This window comes from Aotus nancymaae, unplaced genomic scaffold (assembly GCF_030222135.1).
Source record: "Aotus nancymaae isolate 86718 unplaced genomic scaffold, 86718_ANA_hifiasm-v0.15.2.pri h1tg000046l, whole genome shotgun sequence".
Taxonomy (NCBI): Eukaryota; Metazoa; Chordata; class Mammalia; order Primates; family Aotidae; genus Aotus; species Aotus nancymaae.
In genome coordinates, this window is record NW_026988460.1 from 2,797,588 (window position 1) to 2,824,727 (window position 27,140).

A 27,140-nucleotide genomic window follows, 5' to 3' on the forward strand; every position below is an offset into this window, starting at 1 on the left:
GCCCTATTCTGAACCCAAATAGTTCCCTGCTCTCTTCTGTCCCCTTTTTGTGTTTGAGATGTCAGGAGGGAAGAGAAAAACCAACATAGCTCTTTTTAAAGAAGAGGAATGGAGTGACAAATAAGAAAGGTCTTTAAGATTACTTTTTCCTAATCTTTTTTTGTAAAGTAAAAGCCCTCCAAAAACCCATGCAAATCCCTCACTACTTCGCTCACTCTGACCTAGGCCAAATGTGTTCATGCCAAATCAGAGCCATCTGCCTGATTTTCTGCAGGCAAAATCCCTTTCCCTTGGGAATGAGACACAGCATCTTTCAAAGATTCCTTCCCCAGTTCCCACTCCTTGTCTGTGCTCTAGTAGTGAATCAGGAAAGACCGTGATTGAAACAGCATATGGCAGCATCAAATACCAGTTTTTCTGACTTTGACAGTTTCAAGAGTTTGTCACTAACTTTCTCAAGCTGAAACCTAGTGATTTTACCTTAGTTTCTTCACTGTAGTATTCAAAATCAGTTTCAGTCTTCTATCAGATATACAGCACTCATAAATATTTAAATATTCCAAAGTATTGTCCTGATTCCTATTTCAACCCATGCCCCCACTGAGCTGAGCTAAACATTCCAACTCTATTGACTTGTGTGTTAGAAACTATGGATTATTTTTTATGTTTTCTTTTCAGTTATTGCAATGGTAAAATAGCAAGGGCGTGATTTTATTTTCTGTGTTATCTGTGAATAAACACTATAAAACACTGAGCACTGAACTTAATATATGTAACAAAGCAATGGTGAAGCTGAAATTCAAAGAGAAGGCAGAGAAGTTCAGAGACCCAACTGAACTGCTGAGAATAGTATTTCAGACTTGGAAGTAGAAGACTAAAGTTTATTTGCTTACTTCCATCTCTTGATCATTAATTACAGTTATTCAATTAATAATTCAGTGTCCTGAACTATTTTGATAATTTCTCATTAAGAGAATCAAAGCTGATAAGGGATGAGTCAGAAACCTCATCCACAGAGAACAAGGGCCCAAATGAAGAACATAAAAGTTGCATCATTTTACATTCCTAACATGTAAGTGGACTATGAAGATTGATAGCACTGAATAGGAGAGAGACGAAAGTATGAGCTTTCAGAGTCCTGCTTTCTTCATAGCCAAAAATCAATACTACAAAGATGCCCAACATGCATCAGTAACTGTTCATCAATTATTTACTGGGCTCTTTTGTTCCAAGTTCTGTTTACAAGATTACTTTGTAACTTGAAATGTTTCCTTTCCTATGGCTGCTGAATGGGGCTTGAGTTTTTTGCAAGGTGAACCTGAAAGAACTGGTGTGTGGGTGTGTGTCTGTCTGGCTGGCATCTGTTGTCTCATGTTTCAGATTCAATCGGGATAACCTGTATTTTGCATCTTTCCGGTGGTGCTCTCACATTCACCAGATAGGTATTCCAGGCCAAGGCATTTACCTGTCCATGAAGAAAGCACAAGGGTTTCCAACATTCTGCCAAACTCATAGCTAAGGGCAATAGGAAGCAATGATTCTTGAGTGTTCTTTGAGTTGGTCCTTTCTTTACTCTCCCAAAGTTCTCAATAACTTGGAAACAAGAAAAAAACACTAAAAGATCTAGTCTCATTTGTTCCCAATTTTCTATCAGCTGCATGCACTTAAACCTTAAGCCCACTTTTTAGTGAAGGCTTTTTGGTTTCTTTTGGCATGAAGTGACTAGTTGGACTACAAGTTATTCATAAATGATGCACAACTTTATTAAGAGCTTATTACAGTCCATGGGCATTTGTAAATTCAACCAATTGTGGATCAAAAATACTTGGGGGGAAATAAAGATGGTTGTGTCTGTACTGAACATGTACAGACCTTTTTTCCTGTCATTATTCCCTAAATACAGTATAATGACTATTTATATAGCATGTGCATTGTATTCGGTATTATAAGTAACTTAGAGATGACTTAAAGCTTATGGGAGGATGTACATAGGTTATATGAAGTTTGTTCAGGCTAGACTGCTTTACTAAATGGTGAAGTTCGTCATCAGACTAGCACTGGTTTTATCCTTGGTCAGTGGGTCCCTAATAGTGCAAAAAGAATTTTGTACAGAAGCATTTTCCAGTTTATCTGTGAAATAGGCATTTTTGGTATGGTGTTTCCATTGCCACTTTCAAGAGTTAATGCTCAATCTTGTATACATACCAACAGGTTCTTACAAAAATTCAAATAAAAGAAGCTGGCCAAGTAGTGATGGTGGTAGATGAGGGAGTATATATAGACCCATAAAAGGGGCAGCTTCTCCTCTGCATCCAATAGGGTTGATGTGAGAGAACATAGGCTCAATGTTGCCACATCTGTATATTTAAGTAACCTTGGAAATCCACATAACATATGCTAGATTGTATCTGCTCTTATAATCAAGTACAGGCTTAGCTGCTTACCACTTGTAAAACCAATAACAAGACGAAGTGGAGTGAAAGGAAAGTGATTTTATGTCCAGAGCTAGCAGTGAGGAAACAGCCAGCTCACCCTTTCCAGAACTGCCTCAAACTTTAGGCTGTGGAGAAAGGCTTAAAGAGGCTGCCATTTTCCGCAATGGACCACTGATTCCCTGAAAGTGGTTAACTCACCAGGGATGTACCTTAAGGTGAAGTAGTGTCATTGTTACTTGATCTTATTTAGGGTACAAGATCAGACACATGGGCTAAAAAAATTAAGTCACTGTTCCATGTACCATAAAATCTCCTTATATATATTTTAACTCAATACTAAATGAGTGTGCCTAAGGTTAGTGGTAAATAGGCTTGGGAGAAGAAATGAAGCCACCCAAATACATGTGTCAACTTTACCATATAGTTCACATCCCCAAAGTTAAATGTTATTTTTAAAGTTATTTTTAAAAGGAGTTTTTCACATTTAAAATATGCAAGCCTAGGTAGAATGTTAACAGGTCTTAAGGCATATTTAACCACAAAAACATGTATGCCATAAGCAGGATGAATTTTTTACTTATTCTTATGATCATAACAAATTTAGTAAGCATCTAGGCAAAAATTTAGCAAACAAATCTTTCCATTCCTTCTGCAATAATAAAATCAGGTAACTGTTATGCTATAAACAACATTGAAGTATTGATTTATTTTCCCCCATAAATGTGAAAGAACAGGGATAATTAACTAACTTGGTACAGAAACTATGTTTTTGGTTATTTCTTAAAATACAAAATTCACCTCATTTTTTACAGTATTTTAATATTATACATTTAAAATCTGGGTTAGTCATTCTTCATCTGTTTCATACATTTCTGCATGACAGCATCTGTGAATATGTGGAGACATGTCTGCTGAAAAATCATTAAGCCAATCAAGACTCAGATTTTAAAGAAATAAGATAGCTAACAAGTAAGGAAACAGCTAAGTTAAGAACAACTCATTTACTGTCTAAAAATTCAGCACTGAAAGACTCCTCTTTGGGAGGTAACAAAATATTTTCATAGAATTAGTATAAATTTGATCTAAGAAATCACCCTTGATCTAAATTGAGATTGTTTTATATTTTAAATTATTTACCTTGATGACTACACAAAAGCCATAAAAACTCCAACAAGTTTTATGAATATGTTCTGATGATAGAGCTTTTGTTATAAAATATTGGAATTGATATGCTTCCTTAGCACTCAGTAAAATGGTGCATTGAAGTTAAAACACTTTCATTTTATCTCTGCTAACCTGACAATGGAAAGCAAAATGCAAAAAATTAATTAAATTATCAAAAGTAAAAAATACAATGCACACACAATATTCCAACTATGTCCTTCTATTGTCAAGGGTTTATAAAATAAATGTTCTTTACCAGTTAATCAGTTGATCTCTACCAGTAGTTTTCTTTGCCAGTTAATCTACATCTGCAAATAATATATTTGCTAAAAATCTTTTATTATTTAGACCCCTTTAAAACCACTTAATACAAAAGCAAAAGGAAAAGTCAAAAGAGGAACAGAAACAGGATCCTTTGAAACAAACATACATCCAAGTTCTTCTGTAAAGGTAGAAAGAAAGTTGAAGACCAAAGGTGTTCGTGGTCATGATGCATTTTGAAAACTCTGATTTGCTCTTCTAGGATTTTGGAGGTATGTTCGTTGGGAATCCAGATAGGATGTCAAATGTATGGTGGCTTGCAGTTATATTCAATGAAATAAAATCACAAAGCAGAGAGGGCTGGGCCAGTTAAGTGAATGCCACTTCTCACAGCACACATATACAAATATGAAGCTGCTGAAATCCAAGACAATTTTCTGCAAAGTGGCCAGGATGGGAATTTCAGCAAAAAAGCTCTGCATCCTGCTGCCCCTCCAGGAATGAGGCACACCTCTCTCTTTGCTACCGCGTTACCTAAAACAAATCAAATAAGGGAACATTGAACACTCCACACCCACCAAAATAACCATTCCTGCCCCCAGGAACAATAAGGTCCTGACTGAATAGTTTATCAATTTGTACATTTGCTTATAACCAACCTCACCAAATCAACTGTTCAAATTCTGCTTTGCAGCCTACAAACAAGAAATGTAAAGAATACATACGCAAAGGCTTCCATAACCGGGATTATGCAGTCTGGCTTTGTATTTGTGAGGTTATAAAAATCCCATTTGATTAAGTACACTCATTGCCCATCAATTCATGCATGATGAGCATGCTTTGTTAATGGCACTAAAAATTTTTCAAATAAATGGCTGATAAAAATCAGTCCATGTCAAGATAAAAATGTTGCCTTTGTTATTTTTTTAATGCAGTTTCACTTTTGAAAATAGATTATTTTATAAAACTGCTGTATTAAAAATTGTAGTGGCTGCATTTTTCATTTTTAAACATTCAGGCTCATTACTTATGATCTAAGAAAACAGAACAGCATTTCTATAGTTGATTGGTCACGTAAGAAATTTTACATGTTAATCAATATACCAGCTCAGGTGGGGGAAAAAAGCATAAGACTTTTTAACATGGCTGTATCACAAAAATATTTTTTCAAAGCAAATTATTTGATAATATAGTCACCAAACCTGTGCTTTGGATTCAATCAGCTATTTATGCAAACCTTAGCCTTGCTATTAACTGACATATGGCCTTTATGTATTCAACAGTATTTCTGCCCTTTTGTTTGTGCTTGGTAACTATAGCAAATGAAACAAAATCCCTGCCCTCATGGAGTTTACCTTCTAGCACAGAAGCTGGAAAACTTTTACTAGAAAGAACTAAATATGGTAAATATTTTCAGTTTTACAGGCTATACAGTCACTGTAGCAGTCATATTAATACTCAATACGAAATAAAGGCACTCTGCCTTTATTTCATTCACAAAAGCAGCCATAGACAATAAATGAATGGCATTGCTTTGTTCCAGACTTTATATATAGATGGTGACATTTGAATTTCATATCTGTATGCATTCTGAAATATTCTCCTTTTGATTTTTTCCATCCACTTAAGTATGTAAAACCCAGTCTTAGCTCATGAGCCATACAAAACCAGGCCCAGGGCTGGCTGGATTTGGCCTTTAAGCCACAGTTTTCTCATCCCTATTCTAGAGGAAGAGGTTGGACAAACAGGTAAATATTAACAATATGGGCTATGGAAAAAAGTAAGGTAGTATAAAGGGGAAAGGCAGGCTGGGGCAGGGAGGGTAGAGGGCTGCTCTTCTATACATTATGTCAGGGAAGGTTGAAGGAAGCGAGGGAGGCCTGATTCACTGGGAAGAGAGGAAGAAGTAAATACAAAGACTTTGGCCTTTCTCTGACTGAGGTGCAAGGAAGAGATGAGGAATGCATGACAGGACTGTCAACTTAAAGGGTTGTGACAAATAGGATAAAGATGTAAGAAAAAGAGGAGTGAAGGACAATTCCAAGATCTCTGTGGCTTGAGCAACTGAATGATGGAGCTGGCCATGTTCTGTATTGGGGTAGATTGTCTGTCTTTGCCTTACTTTCTTCATCTCCAAAATACAGATAATAGTACCTGCCCCCTTCAGTTGTAGTAATGAGTGAATAAAGTATGACTTGAGTGACACAACCCAGTGGTTAACACATGGTTCGTACTCAGGGAATGGTGGCTATTGTAATGTTAGCTCTTTTGATATCTATCAATCAATCTATATGCAGGTTGTAATTGTCAAAAGCATCTTCTTTGAGATAACTCATTCCCCAAGCCCAGCTCATTGTGGACAACTTTACCTGAAGTTGGATGATTAAATGCTCTCAGTTTTATTTTCCTTTAAAATTATTATTGTATTGATTACATGTGGAGGATTCATTGCTGCTTCTGAATTTTAATGGATACAGGGGTACTAAGATGCCAATATTAGCTGTACTCCCTTTCAATAGGGTACCTTGAGCATTTCACGTCTGACTACAGAGATCAGGGAGGACAAAACTTCAGGGTAAAGGAGTCATCTGAGCTGGACATTAAAAGACAAGTGGAATTTCAGAAGGGGAAGTGGAAGGAGGAGGAACCAATGGTATGGGGAAGTACATGGCCTATACAATGATTGGCAGTGAAGGCCCATTTAAGATGCCTATAATCTGTGTTTTGCATAAGTTTCCAATGGGGATCCATTGATGGTCTCTCAACAGGGAGGGAACCTGGGCAGAGAGTTTCTCCTTGTTGCAGAGAAAGCAGGGCCTATAAGCCAATTAAAGGTGAGAACAGGTCGAGAGCTCAGTTGGACTAATGGTTCCCTCATACTGCCTGTTTATCACAATCACCCTAAGAACAACTTCACAATCACCCTAAGAACAACTATTTTTAAAAAGCAGGATTTTCTAAGTCCTATCCCAGACTTACTATACTAGAATATCCTAGAGGTAGAGTTCAAAACTGTGTGTTTTTTTACACGTTTTCATGATACCATTATGTTATTATGATACTGACAATGGTCTGTAGTGATGACCCAAGAGACGGGCAGATTAGAGAACCATTTGAGGAAAATACTTGGAAGGTGCTGAAGCCAAAACTGTGGCTTCAATTCTGTAGAAATTTTCTAATATGAAATATTGGAAATATTTAGACTATAGAAATTTTCAAGTAGGAAGTTGTTTGTAAACAGCTACTGAAAAAAAAATATACTGTTCTCTAAAGCAGTTTTTCAACCTCCATACATTGACATTTGGGGCCCAAATAATTGTTGTAGAGGCTATCTGTGCTTTGCAGGATGTTTAGCAGCATCCCTGGCTTCTACCCACAAGATGCTAGTAGCATCCTCGCAAAGTGTGATGACCAGAAATGTCCGAGACACTACTCAGAGGCAAAAAAACTGCCTCTGGTTGAGGACTACTACTTTAAAGACATAGCTTTTCACCCTTAGTAGAGGATTCAAAAATAAAAACATTAAAAAATCTAAAATGTCTCAAGATTCAAAGTGATTTGCTTCTACTCACAAATAAATTCTGGCCAATGCTTGGCTTTGATGTTAAGAAGACATCATATAATTGTTAGAAGACTTAACAATGGCAACCCCAAATAGTAAGGAACTCTTTAGCACATAGAATGCAGCAAAACCCAGATTTCAACTAAGGAAAAAAAAATTAAGGCAGCTCCACAGACAGAGTTACATTCTCCCACAAGAAGCAGTAGCTGCATCCTCTGTAAACTCAATGCCACTATTTTATACCTGGAAAAGATGACTAGTTAGGGAATTATCCTCTCTCCTATTTTCATGTCTTCATCTAAAGCTATTAATACTCAAGTTCACTGTCAACCATTTTCATATTTGCATTTAAATGGAAAATAAAATTCTGACATAGCTGGCTTACTGCAGACCATCTTACTTTAGCCTTTCTATGTTTTGATGCTGCTATGCATGAACTGTTTAAAGAAAACAGAAACTATTTTGTTATATAGTTTAGTTAACACATCCTCTAGGGAGGCAATTGCTCTGCGTTTATAGGACCTCTGTCTCACCTGTGGTGTAAGGTCAGTAACAATTTTAGGAAAAAGATACTGGGTACTACTGGAAGCTAGTCACAGATCCACAAATGAATTTACTCTATGTGCATAAGATCCATAAAAGACATAAAATGTTTTATGCAGTTCAAGTCACACTGACTCGGATTAATAAAGGAAACAAAGTTTTATGACTTCTAGATTATTCTCAAGTGACATATCACTAAAAAAGCAGCCCAAGTATCATGATGGCTTGGGGAACTGTATTATCTTTCTACAACTTTTCAAAGTGCTAAATGAAATGTCACTACCGTTGAGGATTTAGATAGAGCAAACTTACATTCCCAGCACAGAGCCAAAGTGCCCCTAAAGGTTTGCTTCCTGCAAATGCCTTCTCTAACTACACATAAATAGAGAGCCGTTTCACCAAGAGAACTACAGTTGGCTTCTGCTTATGATCTTGTTTTATATTTATATATAAAAATCAATACAAACATAATCTTCCAAAATGTTATTCCTTAGCCTACAAGAAATATGATGAAAGAAAATTTTTATCCCTGATGGATGTAATACCCTAATTCACGGGTTACTCCAAGATTTTTACTTAGGAAGGAATTAGGAAAAAATAGCTGAATTTATAAATATTGCAATACTATGTTTGTTTGCTTTAAATAAAGGGAAAGGTAGGGAAATAATCTTACGGCAGGGTTTGCTTAGCAAGCACCCTGGGTTTATATAGGATGGAAGTTTATTTAGAATGGCTTAGAACAATGGGAGGGTTGACCTCCTCGCACCACCAATAAATGACTCCATGGACATCTGCTGCCCTGGATATAAAAGAAGATATCACATCATTATCCCAGTCATCTCAGTATCACTAACAAGGATAAGTTAGTTAATAATCACAATTAATGTTGAAAATGGTCTTGCTTTTGACATTCTGGTTTTACATACAGAATCAACTGACAACTATTCCATTGATAATCTGGGGTATAATATCAGCTGAAGTTTCCATGTAACTTAAAATATATTGTACTATCATCCTTTCTAATATTTTGTTTTAGATTTAATATCTTTCTATTTTAATATATTTTACAAAGTCATATTTAATGTAATATTTCATGTTCACACTTAGAAGGAGAACTTGCCTGCTTTTGACCTCCATGGCTGAAGATGAATTACTAAACACTTAAGAGTTCTTAAAGTATTCTTAAAGGAGATACATAAGAAAGGCAAGAAGCCATGCAGTGTATGTACTTCCTAAGGGGTCAAAGCTCAGTAGCAACCAGAAAGAGTCACTCCACTTCAGTATGTCTAACTCTAACAATCTTAGAAGGCCTTGGTCATGTTGGTTTTCATTCAAGAAATTGTTCCCAAGGCATTCAGCTGGCTCTGGGACTACCTCATAGAAAGGGACTTCTCTTTCTTCTAGGGAAAGCAAAAACAAAGCCAGGGCCCAACATGAAAGCTCTCCCACTAGATGAAAGCTCTAGGTATTAAGCAAAATAAGCATAGCAATCTCTGTAAAATGTAACCAGAGTAAATGCTCAGAGATATAGGAAGCATGATTTTAATCAGTAAAGGAGTCCCTGAAAAGATTATGATTAACTAGAAAAGAGAGGAGGGAAACATATTCTATGAAGAGGGAAGGAACAGCCAGTGCAAAAGGACCAGGAGATAAGAAGGACTGACAAAAGTCCAGGATGTTTAGAGCAGCCAGAAGGAAGGGGAAGTGGTTTGCCATGTTACTCATTAAGCACCAGGCAGAGGCTAGTGGACCAATCACCAGAGGGAGCCAGTGGAATATTTCGAGGTAGACTAGCTTAGAGGATGTGCATTTTACAAAATGACTGTAGTCACTGTATGGAGACCAGACTAGAAGGCAGCAACCTAGCAGCACAGATGCATCTCCATATGAAAGGGCAGATGGGACAGGAGGAATAAGCACAGTGTTAAAGAATCATGGGAAAGTTGGGTAGTAAAAACGTAAGGACAAAGTAACCAACTGAACATGGGAAGATAAGGGGAAGAAGGTAGGTTTCTGGCTGGAGAACTGGGTAGACAATGGCATTCTTGAGAGATGGGGAGAGTTAAAAATACTATTTGAGGTGAAAAGTGTTGGCTTCTAAGTCTTGAATAAGAATCTCCAACCATCGAATCTCCTTTAAAGCAGTGGGTATTTGTACTTGAGTAAATCATCTGGATATGGATTCTTGCCATGGTGTTTTGATACATTGGCCTGTCAACTCTGAAGCTTTTACTTTAAATCGCGCTTGTGAAGAAGCTGAAATGAATTTAGTGGCACTGCCTAAAATAATGAATTCTCCCACCAAATCACTGCTCTATAAAATCTGACACACAGGATGATGCTGGGAAATGGGCTTTTCAAAAAGGCCCAAGCAGATTTTTCAGCACATAATGATGTTCTCTTGATGGCAGAATAAAATCAAGGGGAGGAAGCCCCACAGTTGATAAGTTGTAAATGGTAGTTGCATTTTGTCTATACTTGCCTTTGTAGTTTTGACTTTATTGCCACTGCTACAGGACCAACCTGAGTAATCTGGCAGCACTTTACAATCCTCTCCTTCCAAACAGGGATTCATGTGACACCACCATTTCTGAATCACGATGGAAGCTGAAAAACAAAGGCCAGATAATATTTGTGACACAGTTTCTTCCTCCAAAGATGGAAAAAATAAACCTCAGTACAAATTAGTACACTAACTTCAAAGATTGGTATTAAGAATAAATTTACTGTTAGTAAATTTCAGGAATCCAATCAGGCATATACTTTACAAAATAAAATATTTCATTTATTAAAATGTTTAAAAGCAACAGATGTTGGTGATGCAGAGAAAAGGGAACCCTTATATGTTGTTGGTCTGAAGATAAATTAGTACAATCTCTATGGAAAACAGTATAGAGATTTCTCAAAGAACTAAAAATCAAATAAACATTCAATACAGCAATCCCACCACTGGTTATCTACCCAAAGGAAAAGCAACTGTTAGATCAAAAAGACACCTGCACTCATATGTTTATCACAGCACTAGTAGCAATAAATAGCAAAGTCATAGAATCAATATTTGTCCATCAGTGGAGGACTGGATAAAGAAAATGCGGTATAGACACGCTATCAAATACTACTTAGCCACAGAAGAGAATGAAATCATGTCTTTTACAGTAACATGGATGGAACTGGAGGTGATTCTTAAGTGAAATAACCTAGAAACAAAGTCAAATACTGCATGTTCTCACTTATAAATGGGAGCTGAATAATGTGTACACAGAGATGTAGAGTGGTGGAACAATAGACATTGGAGACTTGGAAGGGTGGGAAGGACAAGAAGTTACTTAGGGATACAAGGTACACTATTTGGGTGATGGCTACATGAAAAGCCCCAACTTCACCACTATGTACCCATAAATTTATACAAATAAAAAATAATTCACTTTTGCAGTGGACTGCCCAATTATAAAATTTAGCTACTGAGATCTCAGGCTTTGTGGTGGGTCTGCCAGGGTTTGAATCTGTGCCATTGTCTAGATTAGACTAGTTCTCAGACTTCTCTTAGTGTCAGTTTCTTCATTTGAAAAGTAGATCCTCATCCCACGATAGTAAGAGGGTAAAGTTAATCCATGTGTGAAAGTCTTTGCTGACTTTCAGCCAGTCACAGTAGTCTCTGAAAATGTCAGCTATTATTATGGTCATCATCTTTCATTGCAGGTTACTACGGTATTGCTGTTAATAGCAAAGACTAAAAGCACTAACAGTTCACATCATACATCGTGTTGATCTCTCCATGCCATTCTGGCAAGTGGCCAGCAACTACTTAAAGTCAGTTACAAGAAGCCACAGGAAGGTAGGAGGCCCTGGCATTCCTTTACCTTTTCATATGCCTGTTGCTCATTTGTATGTCTTCCTTGGAAAAATACCAATTTAGTTCTTTTTCCTACTTTTTAAGTGGGGTATTTACTTTTTGGCAGTTGAGCACGTGGGTTTCTTTTATATTTTGGATCTTAACTCATCAGATAAATGGATTGAAAATATTTTCTCCCATCCTCTAGGTTGCTTTTTTATTTGATGAAGTCCCAAGTTTATTTTTACTTTTGTTGCCATAACCAAAATATTGCTAAGACTAATATCAAGGACATTTTCCTGTATGTTTCCTTCTAGGAGTTTCATTTCATAGATTACATTTACATCCTTTTCAAGTTAATTTTTGCATATGATTAAGTAACAGATCTAACTTCATTCTTTTGCATGGGAATATTTTTCCAGCACCCTTTATTGAAGAGATAATCTTTTTTCCATTGTGTAGTCTTGTCACCTTCTCAAAAACTAGTTGACTATAAATGCATGCATTTATTTCTGAGTTCTCTGTTCTGTCCCATGGGTCTATGTGTCTATTTTTATGCCTGTGCCATACTGTTTTGATAACTATAGCTTGGTAATATAATTTGAATCAGGGGTTGTTTGCCTCCAACTCTGTTTTTCTTTCTCAAAATTCCTTTATCTATTTGGGGTCTTTTGTGGTTCTATATGAATTTTAGGACTTTTTTTTATCTTTGTGAAAAATGCTGTTGGAATTTTGTTAGAGATTGTATCTATAGACTGGAGAGTATGGACTTTTTTTTTTTTAATGTTTTCATCTCCAGTTTAATCTAGTCACACCTCTTTCACTACAATACTTAATGTTCAATGATTGTTAAATTTCTATGTCCATTTACATGGCATTAACATGGGAATGATCAAGAGCTGTCCATAAACATTTAGTCAGTTCAAACTGCATCAATTTATTCCTAAAGGCATATATTTTTATTTATTTATTTATGTATTTTACTTTTGGTGCATACTATATCTGGCATTTCTCCCCATGTTATCCCTCCCCACCCACTGCTGTCTCTCTCCTATCCCCCAACATTGTCCCCAGTGTGTGATGCTCCTCTCCCTGAGTCCACATGTTCTTGTTGTTCAACACCCACCTATGAGTAAGAATATACGGTGTTTGGCTTTCTGTTCTTGTGTTAGTTTGCTGAGAATGATGGTCTCCAGATTCATCCAAGTCCCTACAAAGGACATAAACTCATCGTTTTTTAATGGCTGCATAGTATTCCATGGTGTATATGTACGACATTTTCCTTGTCCAGTCTATCATTGATGGGCATTTGGGCTGGTTCCAGGTCTTTGCTATTGTACACAGGGCTGCAATGAACATACGTGTGCATGTGTCTTTATAGTAGAACAATTTATAGTTCTTTGAGTATATACCCAGTGATGGGATTGCTGGGTCAAATGGAATTTCTATTTCTAGATCCTTGAGAAATCGCCACACTGTCTTCCACAATGTTTGAACTAATTCACACTCCCACCAACTGTGTAAGAGTGTTGCTATTTCTCCACATCCTCTCCAGCATTTGTTGTCTCCAGATTTTTTAATGATTGCCATTCTAACTGGCATGAGATGATATCTCAGTGTGGTTTTGATTTGCATTTCTCTAATGACCAGTGATGATGAGCATTTTTTCATATGTTTGGCCTCATATATGTCTTCTTTTGAAAAGTGTCTGTTCGTATCGTTCACCCACTTTTGAATGGGCTTGTTTTTTCCTTGTAAATCTGTTTTAGTTCTTTGCAGATTCTGGATATTAGCCCTGTGTCAGATGGGTAGATTACAAAAATTTTTTCCCATTCTGTTGGTTGCTGATCTGCTCTAATGATGGTTTCTTCTGCTGTACAGAAGCTCTGGAGTTTAATTAGATCCCATTTATCTATCTTGTCTTTTATTGCCATTGCTTTTGGTGTTTTAGTCATGAAGTCCTTGCCTATGCCTATGTCCTGGATGGTTTTGCCTACGTTTTCTTCTAGTGTTTTTATGGTGTTAGGTTTTATGTTTAAATCTTTAATCCATCTGGAGTTAATTTTAGTGTAAGGTGACAGGTAGGGGTCCAGTTTCTGCTTTCTGCACAACGCTAACCAGTTTTCCCAACACCATTTATTAAACATGGAGTCCTTTCCCCATTGCTTGTTTTTGTCAGGTTTGTCAAAGATCAGATGGCTGTAGGTGTGTGGTGTTTCTTCTGGGGTCTCTGTTCTGTTCCATTGGTCTATGTCTCTGTTTTGGTACCTGTACCATGCTGTTTTGATTACTGTAGCCTTGTAGTATAGTTTGAAGTCCAGCAGTGTGATGCCTCTGGCTTTGTTCTTTATGCTTAGGATTGTCTTGGCTATGCGGGCTCTCTTGTGATTCCATATGAAGTTTAAGGTGGCTTTTTCCAGTTCTGTGAAGAAGGTCATTGGTAGCTTGATGGGGATAGCATTGAATCTATGGATTACTTTGGGCAGTATGGCCATTTTCACGATATTAATTCTTCCTAACCATGAGCATGGAATGTTTTTCCATTTGTTTGTGTGATCTCTTATTTCCTTGAGCAGTGGTTTGTAGTTCTCCTGGAAGAGGTCCTTTACATTCTTTCTTAGTTGTATTCCTAGGTACTTTATTCTCTTTGTAGCAATTGTGAATGGGAGTTCCCTCTTGATTTGGCTCTCTTTAAATCATTATGGGTATATAGGAATGCTTGTGATTTCGGCACATTGATTTTATATCCTGAGACTTTGCTGAAGTTGCTTATCAGTTTGAGAAGATTTTGGGCTGAGACGATGGGGTCTTCTAGATACACAATCATGCCGCTTGCAAATAGAGACAGTTTGACTTCCTCCTTTCCTAATTGAATACCCTTTATTTCTTTTTCTTGCCTGATTGCTCTGGCTAGAACTTCCAATACTATATTGAATAGGAGTGATGAGAGAGGGCATCCTTGTCTAGTGCCTGATTTCAAAGGGAATTCTTCCAGCTTTTGCCTGTTCAGTATGATATTGGCTGTAGGTTTGTCATATATAGCTTTTATCATTTTATGATACATTCCATCAATACCTAGTTTACTGAGAGTTTTTAGCATGAAGGGCTGTTGAATTTTATCAAAGGCCTTCTCTGCATCTATTGAGATAATCATGTGGTTTTTGTCTTTAGTTCCGTTTATGTGATAGATTACATTTATGGATTTGCATATGTTGAACCAGCCTTTCATCCCCAGGATGAAGCCTACTTGATCATAATGGATAAGTTTCTTGATGTGCTGTTGCAATCTTTGCCAGTATTTTATTGAAGATTTTTGCCTCAATGTTCATCATGGATATTGGCCTGAAGTTTTCTTTTTCAGTTGCGTCTCTGTCTGGTTTTGGTATCAGGATGATGTTGGTCTCATAAAATGAGTTAGGGAGGATTTCCTCCTTTTGTATTGTTTGATACAGTTTCAGAAGGAATGGAACCAGCTCCTCTTTGTATGTCTGGTAGAATTCAGCGGTGAACCCGTCTGGACCTGGACTTTTTTTGGTTGGTAGGCTATTAATTGCTGCCTCAACTTTAGCCCTTGTTATTGATCTATTCAGGGTTTCAATTTCCTCCTGGTTTAGAGTACAAGTGTCTAGGAGTTTATCCATTTCTTCCTGGTTTACTGGTTTATGTGAATAGAACTGTTTGTAGTAAACTCTGATGGTAGTTTGAATTTCTGTGGGATCAGTCATGATATCCCCTTTATAATTTTGTATTGCATCTATTTGATTCTTCTCCCTTTTCTTTCTTTTTTATTAATCTGGCTAGTGGTCTATTTTGTTGATCTTTTCAAAAAACCAGCTCCTGGATTTATTGAAGGGTTTTTTGTGTCTCTCTCTCCTTCAGTTCTGCTCTGATCTGAGTTATTTCTTGACTTCTGCTAGCTTTTGAGGTTTTCTGATCTTCCTCCTCTAGTTCTTTCAATTTTGATGATAGGGTGTCAATTTTAGATCTTTCCTTGTTTCTCATGTGGGCATTTATTGCTATAAATTTCCCTCTCGACACTGCTTTAAAGGTGTCCCAGAGAGTCTGGTAAGTTGTGTCTTGACTCTGATTGGTTTCAAAGAACATCTTTATTTCTGCCTTCATTTCATTGTTTGTTTATCCAGTTGACACACAGAAGCAAGTTGTTCAGTTTCCAAGTAGTTGTGCGGGCTTGAGTGTGTTTCTTAATCCTGAGTTCTAGTCTGATTGTGCTGTGGTCTGATAAACTGTTATGATTTCTGTTCTTTTGCATTTGCTGAGGAATGATTTGCTTCCAATGATGTGGTCCATTTTAGAGTAAGAGCAATGTGGTGTTGAGAAAAAATGTATACTCTGTGGGTTTGGGGTGGAGTGTTCTGTATATGTCTATTAGGTCTGCTTGGTCCAGCTCTGCATTCAAGTCCTGGATATCCTTGTTAGTTTTCTGTCATCTCATTGATCTAATATTGACAGTGGAGTGTTGAAGTCTCCCACTATTATTGTGTGGGAGTCTAAATCTCATTTTAGGTTGTTAAGAACTTGCTTTATGTATCTGAGTGCTTCTGTGTTGGGGGTGTAAATATTTAGGATAGTTAGGTCTTGTTGGATTGATCCTTTTACCATTATGTAGTGTTCTTCTTTGTCTCTTTTGATCTTTGTTGAAGTCCATTTTATCAGAGACTAGGATTGCAACCCCTGCTTTTTTTTGTTCTCCATTTGCTTGGTAAATCTTCTTCCATCCCTTTATTTTGAGTCTATGTGTGTCTTTGTATGTGAGATGGGTTTCCTGAATACAGCACACTGATGGGTTCTGACTTTTTATCCAGTTTGCCAGTCTGTGTCTTTTGATTGGGGTGTTTAGGCCATTTACATTCAATGTTAATATTGTTATGTATGAATTTTATCCTGCGATTTTGTTACTGGCTAGTTTTCTTTGCCATTAGTTGACTCATTTTCTTCATTGCATTTTTGGTCTTTGCCAACTGGTTTGCTTTTGCAGTGACTGGAACTTGTTCCTTTCCATGCTTAGTGTTTCTTTCAGGAGCTCTTGTAGGGCAGGTCTGGTGGTGACAAAATCTCTCAGTAATTGCTCGTCCATAAAGGATTTTATTTCTCCTTCAGTTACAAAGCTTAGTTTGGCTGGATATGAGATTCTGGGTTGGAAAGTTCTTTTCTTTAAGGATGTTGAATATTGGCCCCCACTCTCTTCTGGCTTGTCGAGTTTCTGCTGAGAGATTTACTGTGAGTCTGACTGGCTTCCCTCTGTGGGTGACCTGACTTTTCTCTCTGGCTGCCCTTAGCATTTTTTCCTTCATTTCAACCCTGGTGAATGTGCCTTGGGGTTGCTCTTCTTGAGGAATATCCTTGTGGAGTTCTCTGTATTTCCTGAATTTGAAATTTGGACTGCCTGGCTAGGCTTGGGAAGTTCTCCTGGATAGTATGCTGGAGTATGTTTTCCAGCTTGTATTCATTCTCCCCATCATATTCCGGTATACCGATCAAGCATAGGTCTTTTCACATAATCCCATATTATTTCTTGGAGGCTTTGTTCATTTCTTTCTTTTTTCTCTTGTCTTGCCTTCCCTTTTTATTTCATTGAGTTGATCTCCAATATCTGATATCCTTTCTTCTGCTTGAACAATTCAGCTATTAAAACGTGTGTTTGCTTCACGTAGTTCTCATGCTGTTTTTCAACTCCATCAAGTCATTTATGCTCTTCTCTAAGCTGGTTATTCTAGTTAGCATTTCGTCCAACATTTTTTCAAGGTTTTTGGTTTCTTTGCATTGAGTTAGAACGTGTTCCTGTAGTTCAGAAAAGTGTTATTATCCACCTTCTGAAGCCTGTTTCTGTCAATTCGTCGCACTCCTTCTCAGTCAAGTTGTGATCCTGTGTTGTTGAGGAGTTGTGATCCCTTGAAGGAGAAGAGGTGTTCTGGTTTTTTTCCCCATCTTTGTGGATTTACCTGGCTGTGGTGTCAGGGAGCTGCTTGATGAGATTGCTTGTCTGCCTGTGGAGGCACTACTGGGTTTCTAGGGACTCCTTCAGGTTACTAGGGAAGCTTCCTGTGTCTTTTTGTTTATACTGGGAGATTAGGCCTGCCTCTTCCGCTGACCTGTAGGTGCTGCTGGGTCGTTAAGAACACCATCCCATTGCTACATAAGCTTCCTGTGTTTTTGTTAAAACATGTAGCCCAGTCCCACCCAATGGTTGGTAGGCTGTGCCCTTCCTCTGCTGGGCTGGATCATTCAGGGTTCAGCTCAGACTGTGACACAGAGCTTCAGTCCTCTGGGGTTTGTGGGAGAGTAGGGATCTGCCCAGCCACTCCCTGTGTCTCTGGGCGAGGGGAGCAGTGATAGCTCAGTCAGCAGGCTCTCCCAGTTGCCTTTTGGGCTTATGTGTTTGCTTAGATCTGTGCGCCAACCTGGGACACAGTTCTGGATTATTATTCAACTCTGCGTTTGTAATCCCCGGCACTTGACTGGCAAAGATCCCCTGTTCTGTGTATTGCTGAGGCTTATGGGGAAGTGCTATATCTGGACCAGGGTGCCAGAGGGGGAGCCTCTGACTCACCGGTCAGATGCAGTTTCTGGGTGAAGCAGCACCCCTCCCCTCTTGGTCTGCCCTGTCTGGGCTTTGCTCACCATCGAACCAGACCTGTTGAAATGCACCTGGTACCTCGGTTGGAGCTGGGAGATCTCTGGATTTCTGCGTCTCTCTCTTGCTGGGTGCTATTCACTGGAGTTGTGTCTATTCGGCCATCATGGATCCTACTCGAGTATGGACATTTTAACAAAATTAGTTTTTCCAATCCATGAATACAGGATATTGATCCATTTCTTTAATGCCTTACAGTTTTTAGTGATTTTTTACCTCTTGGATAAATTGATTCTTAAGTATTTTATTCTTTTTGATGCTATTGAGTTATTAATTTCTTGGATAGTTCATTGTTAGTGAAACGCAACTGAGTTTTGGATGTTGATTTTGTATTCCACGGTTTTACTGATATTTATTAAAGGTATTTGAAGAAGAAGTAACACTCCTCATTCTCTTCCAAAGAATTGAGGAGGATGGAACCCTTCCAACCTCATTTAACAAGGCCAGTATTACCTCATTACCTTTATACCAAAGCCAGATTAGGATACTACAAGAAAAGAAAATTATATCCCAACATCCTTGATGAACATAGATAGATCAAAAATCCTCAAGAGAATGCTAGCGAACTGAATTGAACAGCACATGAAAAGGATCCTCCACTATGATCAAGTGGGATTTATCCTTGGGCTGCAAGAATGCTTCAATATATGTAAATCAATAAATGTGATACACCATATTAACACAATGAAGGATAATCAATCATCTCAAATGCAGAAAAATCATTTGACAACATCCAACATCACTTTATGATAAAAACTCTCAACTAAGAATTTTGTGCAGAAGGAATGTACTTCTACATAATAAAGGCCATATATGACAAGACATAGATATCCACTCTCATCATTTCTATTCAACAGAGTACCAAAAGTCTTAGCCAGAGCAAGCAGGCAAGAAAAAAATAAAAAAGGCAGTTAAATTAGAAAGGAAGAAGTTAAACTGTCTTTGCAGACAACATGATTTTCTATATATGAAACCCTGAAGCCTTTCCTGATAGATTTGATTCGAACTATGCTGCCTGTGAAGTCAGAAACTAAGGTTCAAATAAAGCTTTACAAATCCTAATAGCTACTTTTTATTGAGGGCAAGGCACCCTACTAATTTCCTTCCTGCATTTCCTAATTTAAACCTTACTACAACCTGAGGTTACAAATTATTTTTTTCAAGGGAGGTGTGGGATAAAAGACTACACATTGAGTACAGTGTATACTGCTTAGCTGAGGTGTGCACCAATATCTCAGAAATTACCACTAAAGAACTTCCCCATGTAATAGAAAACCACCTATTCCCCAAAAGCTTATTTTAAAAATATAATATTAAGAAAACATTATTTTCCTCCACTTCGTAGAAATGGAAAAACTGAGGTCCAGGGGCATTAAGTGACTGGGGCAAGGTCACACAGTTTGAAAACAACAGTCAAATGAGCGCTTGAAGACAGGCAGTCTAATGCTAGAGCCCAAGTGCTAACCCTTTTAGTCACACCTCCCTCCATTCTGCATCTACTAGAAACAAATCCTTGTATGGAAGGATGCAAAGACAACAGTAAGGAATGAGGCAAGCCAGTGCATTCAAACAGTTCCCCAGTCAGACATATGCTATGTGGCATGATGAGAGCACAGGACAAATTCATTACTTACTGAAGGGGCCAGACATTATAGTATTTTGTCCACAAGTGGCCACATTGCCCCTGATTCAGGCCAAATACTGGGCTAATATCTAGTGATACCCATCAAAACAAATAGTACCTAAGTCAGGTACATTTGTGATCTAGGGAAACCACTTACTTGCTATTTAAATCAGGCACTGCCAACACCAATAAAGGAATCTAGCCAAAATTGGTTATTTATTGTGTCCGAGACTGCCACTAAACTGGGATGGATGGACACAGTGGGTAAAGCCTAATAAAGCTGTATTCTTGGCCAGGCATGGTAGCTCACACCTGTAATCCCAGCACTTTGAAAGGCCTAGGCAGGCAGATCACTTGAGGTCAAGAGTTCCAGACAACCAGGCCAAAGTGGCGAAACCCTGCCTCTACTAAGAATACAAACATTCACTGGGCATGGTGGTGCCCGCCTGTAGTTCCAGCTACTCAGGAGGCTGAGGCAGAAGAATTTCTTGAGCCCGGGAGGCGGAGGGTGCAGTGAGCCAAAATCGCACCACTGTACTCCAGCCTGCACAACAGAGCAAGACTGTGAAAAAAATTTTTTTTTATATTCTTTGCAGCCTCAAATATCATAACAATTTCCCCTTGCAACTTCATGGAACTGTGTCACTTTCAAAGCACTTTTACTTACTGTTCCTCTTTTGATTGTCCCAACAACCTTCAGAAGCAAAAAGGGGAGACAGATGGTGCCACAAATAAAAACCAGAGCTTCCCTCAGAGTTAGTTAGTAAACTTGTGGGGGGTGGTACTAGAATCTAAAATGTCTTATTCTCTATCCAGTAGTCTTTCTACTGTACCACAATTTACAATAATATTTTAGATTAGGAAGTGCTACACAGAGTTTTACTATACTTATAGTGTTGACCATTCATTCTTGTCTGAATACCATGGGTTGGTTCCAAGTGGATATAAAAATAAATAAGAGATGATCCCCAGCCCTCAATTCAAAATACCATCTGCAGGACTAGAAAAGTTACATAAATGTTGACAGAGCTTAGTTATATTTACATAGAATTAGAGCTAAATTTAAAATACTTCTTTGTCTTCAAAACTCTTCCTTAGACAAACTTTCTTCCACTCAGGAGTGAGAACTCATGTACTCTGGATAGGTACCAGAGCTTCAGGAAAGATTCAAAAGCAGTTTTGGCAGGTGGCCAGAGGTCCACTACTGAAAGCAGGAGCAACAGTGACGGGTCCACCTGGAAGCCAACAGACGCATGTGGTTGAAGTGAGAGATTGTCAGGGAGGCCCCGGACACCCAGAAAAGGAGGATGTCTGGAAAGGAACCATTAGGGGCTCTCGAGGAAAATTCAAGATTAGACTTGGGTCTCCCAGCAGCAGACAGCCAGGGAAGGAGTCTGAGCCAAGTAGTGCAATCAGGTAGAGAAAACTGGGTGCCAGAAGAGTTTGAGAAGAACGAACTCTAAAACAAGAGAGCAACTGAGGTGGGAGTGAAGTGAGAAACTGCGGAATAAATTCCCTACAGAGAAAGAGAATGAATCAGATTGTCTCAACCTCTCAGCAGAGAAATGCCAGCCAGCATTTACTTACTGAACCCATGGGGACACAAGGTACTTCCGATGCCAAAACCTAGAAAAGGAGCTGGAGGGGAAAATAAAAGTGACGGACCCGGGTGTCTATCACAGAAGAATATGCCACTTCTTAACTACAGAAAAAAAAATCGTATTTACCTAGTGTATAGGGATTTAAATAAAAATTTTAAAAATGGAAGCTTATAAGACCAAGACAAAACTCTCATGAGATTATTTACCAGGTTTTTTGTTTGATTGGAAAATATGGAGTGATGCTTTCTACCAAAATCAGATTTGCTTCAGGCTCCTTAACATAGCAAGCTGCCCTGAAATGTAAAGGAGTCCTATTTGCAAATTTATATTTTCCTACCTCATAGAAGAATACATTGTGAGGTACTCCTATTTGTCAGTGTGTTACCCATGACGGAGTTTCTCTGTGAAAGGCTTCACAGTAAATGCTCTTTTAGAAATGAGAGACGTAAAAGGAAACACCAAAATAACCAAAATACACATTGCAAATTCCATTATGAGTTAAGGATTCACTAAGAAACTCAGCAAAGGTGATAACCCACTGTGGGCTCAGCCTGACAGAGAACAAGGTGATTAAACAGCCAGGAAATTTAGGCTTCGAGTGCACCTTGAGCCCGACTAGCAGAGACAAAGGACTCAGAAGTAGGGTTTTATTAAAGTTACTGGTGAGAACATCTGCCTACTTTACTGAGCCTTGTCTCCACAGGAAAATAAGTTTGTAGGAGGCAAAGATATTTTTTTCCTGTTACAAAATATCATAATATACTTTAAATGAGAAAGTGTCTTGTCACTTCTATTCTTAAAATAAAGTTCTTTTAAAAGTCCCACGCTTCCTGACTTATGAAAACACATAATACCCCTATCTTCAAGCTGCCAACCTGTAATGAATTTCCAGTTTTATGCAGAAAGGAAGAAAAAAATAAAAAGACAGTGAAGGCTTCCCTGGTTTTGTGGTAGCAAGTGGTATATTCTATAATGCTGTTGTCAAGGTGAAAACTTCATGTGATAATTAGCTGTTTTGCTTCTGGTACATTTTCCTTACTCTCTATTGTATAAAAAGTTTTATTTTGTATCTCTTGTCCCAAATAAATATCATTCGGTTAAATAGAACACAATTATGTATTTATACAGTTTAGATAAGCCAGTCTTCAAATTCTAATAACCAAGAACATTGCTCACTTTTCACGAGTTGGACTCTTATTTGATTTGGTTTAGCTGTATTTACATGGTGTGATGGTTAATATTGTCAACTTGATTGGCATAAAGGATGCAAAGTATTGTTCCTGGGTGTGTCTGTGAGGATGTTGCCAATGGAGATTAACATTTGAGTTAGTGGATTAAGACAGACAGACCCACCCTTAATCGGGATGGACACTATCTAATCAACTGCCAGTGCAGCTAGGATAAAAGCAGCCAGAGGAACACTGAAGGGCTGGACTGGCTCAGTCTCCTAGCCTCCATCTTTCTCTCATGCTGGATGCTTCCTGCCCTCAAACATTGGACTCCACATTCTTCAGCTTTTGGATTCTTGGACCTATGCCAGTGATTTGCCAGGGACTCTCAGACCTTCCACCACAGACTGAAGGCTGCACTATCGGCTTCCCTACTTTTGAGGTTCTGGGACTCGGACTGGCTTCCTTGCTCCTCAGCTTACAGACAGCTGATTGTGTGACTTCACCTTATGATCACCTTATGATACTCCTTAATAAATTCCCCTTCATATACACATCTATCCTATTAGTTCTGTCCTGCTAGAGAATCCTGACAATACACATGGTAAAGGTTATTCTAAAGAAAACTGTATGTTTATACTGCAACTATGAACAGAAAAATTAAGAAAACATCTTCCTAGAACATAGGCCTTATAGAATATGCTCCAAGATTTTAACACTTTGTGTCTTCAGTTATTTCGATCCTATGATTTCAAGATTCTCACTGTGTTCTTTAAAAATCAAGCCATTTATTAACTTTTATATTTCTTAAGGAAAGAAGCCATACCAACTTGACCTGGCTAATAGGCCTAAGAGCAGTAGTTGGAGCACTAACATTGTTTTCAAGGAATCTTACTTGTTCACACATTCTGCAAATAACACAATATGGTTCCACAAAGTACACAGAGCACCGAGTCAGTGCATCAGTACACATACACTGATCTTCTGTGATGTAGGTTTGTCCTCTATGCTAAATGCAGATCTACACAAGCATATCCACATATACTGGGGACCTCTAGGTCAGGGTTTCTCAACCTCAACATCATAGACATTTGAACCTGGTTAATTCTTTATCGTGGGCATCAATCCTATGCATTGTAAGATATAAGGCACCATTTCCAGCCTCTACATGCTAGACACCAGTAGCACCCTCTCCTGACTGTGTCCAGACAATGTTGAATATCCCCAAGGGGGCAAAATCACCCCTGCTTGAGAAGCATTGATCTATAGTTTGAAGGGCTGCTAACTCAAAATGAGAGGTTGTGCTAATTCATCAGACCTGCTCAACGCTCTGACTTAAGAAAATAATTCTAATCGATCATCAACACCATGCCACCTCTATTTTATGTCTTCCTTCCTGCCCCTACCAAGGGCAATTATTACATGAATCTAAAGTTTTTGCACATCTACTTGTGAGTTTTCTCTTTCTCTCAAACATACACACATATATACACACTGATATGGTTTGGCTGTGCCCCCACCCAAATCTCATCTTGAATTGTAGCTCATACAATCCCTAAGTTTCATGGGAGGATCTGGTGTAAGGTATTTGAATCATGGGGGTGGATTTTTTTCCCATGGGCTGTTCATAGGATAGTGAGTAAGTCTCTAAAGATCTGATGGTTTTATAAAGGGCGATTCCCCTGCACATGCTCTCCTGCCTGTGTCATGTAAGACATGCCTGGCTCCTCCTTCACTTTACCCCACGATTCTGAGGCCTCCCCAACCACGTGGAACCGTGAGTCCATTAAACCTCTTTTGCTTTATAAAGTGCCCCTTCTCGGGTATGCCTTTATTAGCAGCGTGAGACTAGACTAATACACACACATGCATGCACACACAAATCCTGGCTAATCGTGAGCTCACCATGAAACCTATGCCGACAAGGTGACCTGTCAAATTCAGACATCACATTTTTCCTTCTCAGGAATCTTACAGTGCCTTATATAAACTTTGTTCATAATACTTCATACTCTTTCTTATTGGCACATTCTCCTAAAATGCAAATTCCCAGAAGGCAGGAATTTAATCCTAAAATTTGACTTATTCTAAGGCCTCTCACATCAAAAGCTGTGATTTCGTTTTCTACTGTTTCCAAGCCAGACAAAGCTACTTCTATTTCCCAAGTTAGCCCCACTCATTCTCATATGCTTTGTGCTTCCTTGTTCTCTAATTCCTTCCACCATCATATCCTTCTACCTACTAAATTCAGACCCATTTCTTCTCAAGGGCAGCATCCCTGACCACCTCTCTGTTCTCCCTTGGAGTCCTTCATTAATGAGAGTTTGTTTCTCTGAACTAGTAAATTCTGGGTTCCTTGAAACCAGGACCTGAGTCTCCTTATCATGCTTCCGTCTGGCATCTAGGGCAGGTCAAGCACAAAGGTGCCAAATTAAAACTTGATGAATGAACCAGCATATGCAACATACATATCCTCCCAACTCCATAAGTGTTTTGGTAAAATCCTCTCTGTCATTCACCTGACTGCACTGAGAAAAATATCTTTTAGGTGGAAGGAGAACATGCCCAGTAAAAAAATCCCAATAGAAACATATTGTAAAGAGAGACCCTATGTCTCATCACACAGGCCGTAAGACCATGAAAGTTGTCTGCAGTCCAAACAGTAACTCTCCTTCTTAACTAAATGAATTCTGATATCTTGAAAAAGTGGGCCGGGTGCAGTGGCTCATGCCTGTTATCCCAGTACTTTGGGAGGCCGAGGTGGTCAGGAGGTGGAGACCATCCTGGCTAACACATTGAAAACCTGTCTCTACTAAAAATACAAAAAATTGCCCGGGTGTGGTGGCACATGCCTATAGTCCCAGCTACTTGGGAGGCTGAGGCAGGAGAATCGCTTGAACCCTGGAGGCAGAGGTTGCAGTGAGCCAAGATTGTGCCACTGCACTCCAGCATAGGCAACAGAGCGAGACTCTATCTCAAAAAAAAAAAAACAAAAAAAAAGTGATAGAAATTGGGGCATCAAAAATTTTTTAATAGCTTTGAAAATTAACTACTTTCCATTCCTGAGCTTTTATTAATCTCTTTTAAACCCAATATTTAGAAAGCATTCATTTTGACAAAATAAACTTCCTTGTACTACACATTTGTCTAATTTTATCATAAAACCATTCAGCCTTATCTCTATAGAGCAGTATTTTGATAAATGTGTAGAATATAGTTTCCACCATGAAACAGCCCTGTATATGCCGGCTGAAGATTCAAAAAGAAGAATGCTTACCAGCTGAATAGCTGTCTGTTTTAGGACCCAAGTAACCACAGCCTTACAATCAAATAATTCCCTGTCCAATCTCCCAAAACTCCAATGCATATCAAAGACCCACTTCAATAACTTGGGAGAGGTTTCATAAGTTAATTATAACAAAAACGTTTGGTAGAAGGGGAACAGCTAATTATTCTCCCTGTTTATATAATATAAGCTATGGTTTTACGGAAAAGCAATGAAAATACTAGATAAGTATCTGTGGTGTGGATTAAGAGAAATGCAAAAGGATATTCCAATTTCTATTTTGGCATTAATTAGTGCCCCATGCCAACACCTTCTTGCCTTTGTTTTAATTTAAATGTAAATTCAGGTGAATTTTATATTTTAGATCCTTTCTATTCTTATTGACAAATAAGATAAGAACATATCAGCAGAGAATAGGTCTTCTCACATGCCAATTAAAGGCATGATACTGCATAATTATTATGGGATAAAGATTAAGCAGGTAAAGCTAAAAAGCCCTAATGGAAACATTTCAGATAAGGAAGAGATCAGAGAGAGATGAAATCGAACATACATCACAACTAAAGCTTAAACTTCCTATACTTCTGAGTGACTTTGATCCAATAAACATTTATTGAACACCGACTGTTTGCCAGACAATATTAGGGATAGGAGACACAAGTTGAAAGATACAATCTCCCCTTTCAAGGTATTGGTATTCTCTGACCACAAATGTTACACTCAAGTTACATGTTTACATAAAGCGCATACTGCACTGTCCAATGTGAAGCTCTGAGCCACAAGTGCCTATTAAATCTAAATTTATACTAGCCACATTTCAAATGCTCCACAGCCACGGGTGGCTAATGGCTACTAGCTATACTGGACATATGCATCATCACATATAGATATAGAGACCTATCTACACAGGTTATTTCCATAAATATATGGACAGCGAACAAGTGCATCATCACAGAAAGTTCTAGTAGACAGCACTGCATAGACTCTGTTCAGATGCTCCATGATTGGTCT

The 27,140-nt window shown here is 38.3% G+C and overlaps 1 protein-coding gene across 2 annotated transcripts in view; it reads right to left on the bottom strand.

Moving 5' to 3' along the window:
- Positions 1-1,937: 1,937 nt before the first annotated feature.
- Positions 1,938-27,140, bottom strand: part of TAFA4 (TAFA chemokine like family member 4) — a 147,026-nt gene continuing 121,823 nt past the window's right edge. The window contains exons 4-5 of one of the 2 annotated variants that reach the window (XM_012473879.2): positions 10,448-10,572; positions 1,938-4,394 (exon numbers count right to left, since the gene is read on the bottom strand). In XM_012473879.2, the coding sequence (XP_012329302.1) occupies positions 4,383-4,394; positions 10,448-10,572 (137 nt within the window). In that variant the 3' untranslated portion in view covers positions 1,938-4,382. The remainder of the gene's footprint in view (positions 4,395-10,447; positions 10,573-27,140) is intronic. The other variant, XM_064362148.1, reaches the window with a different exon arrangement.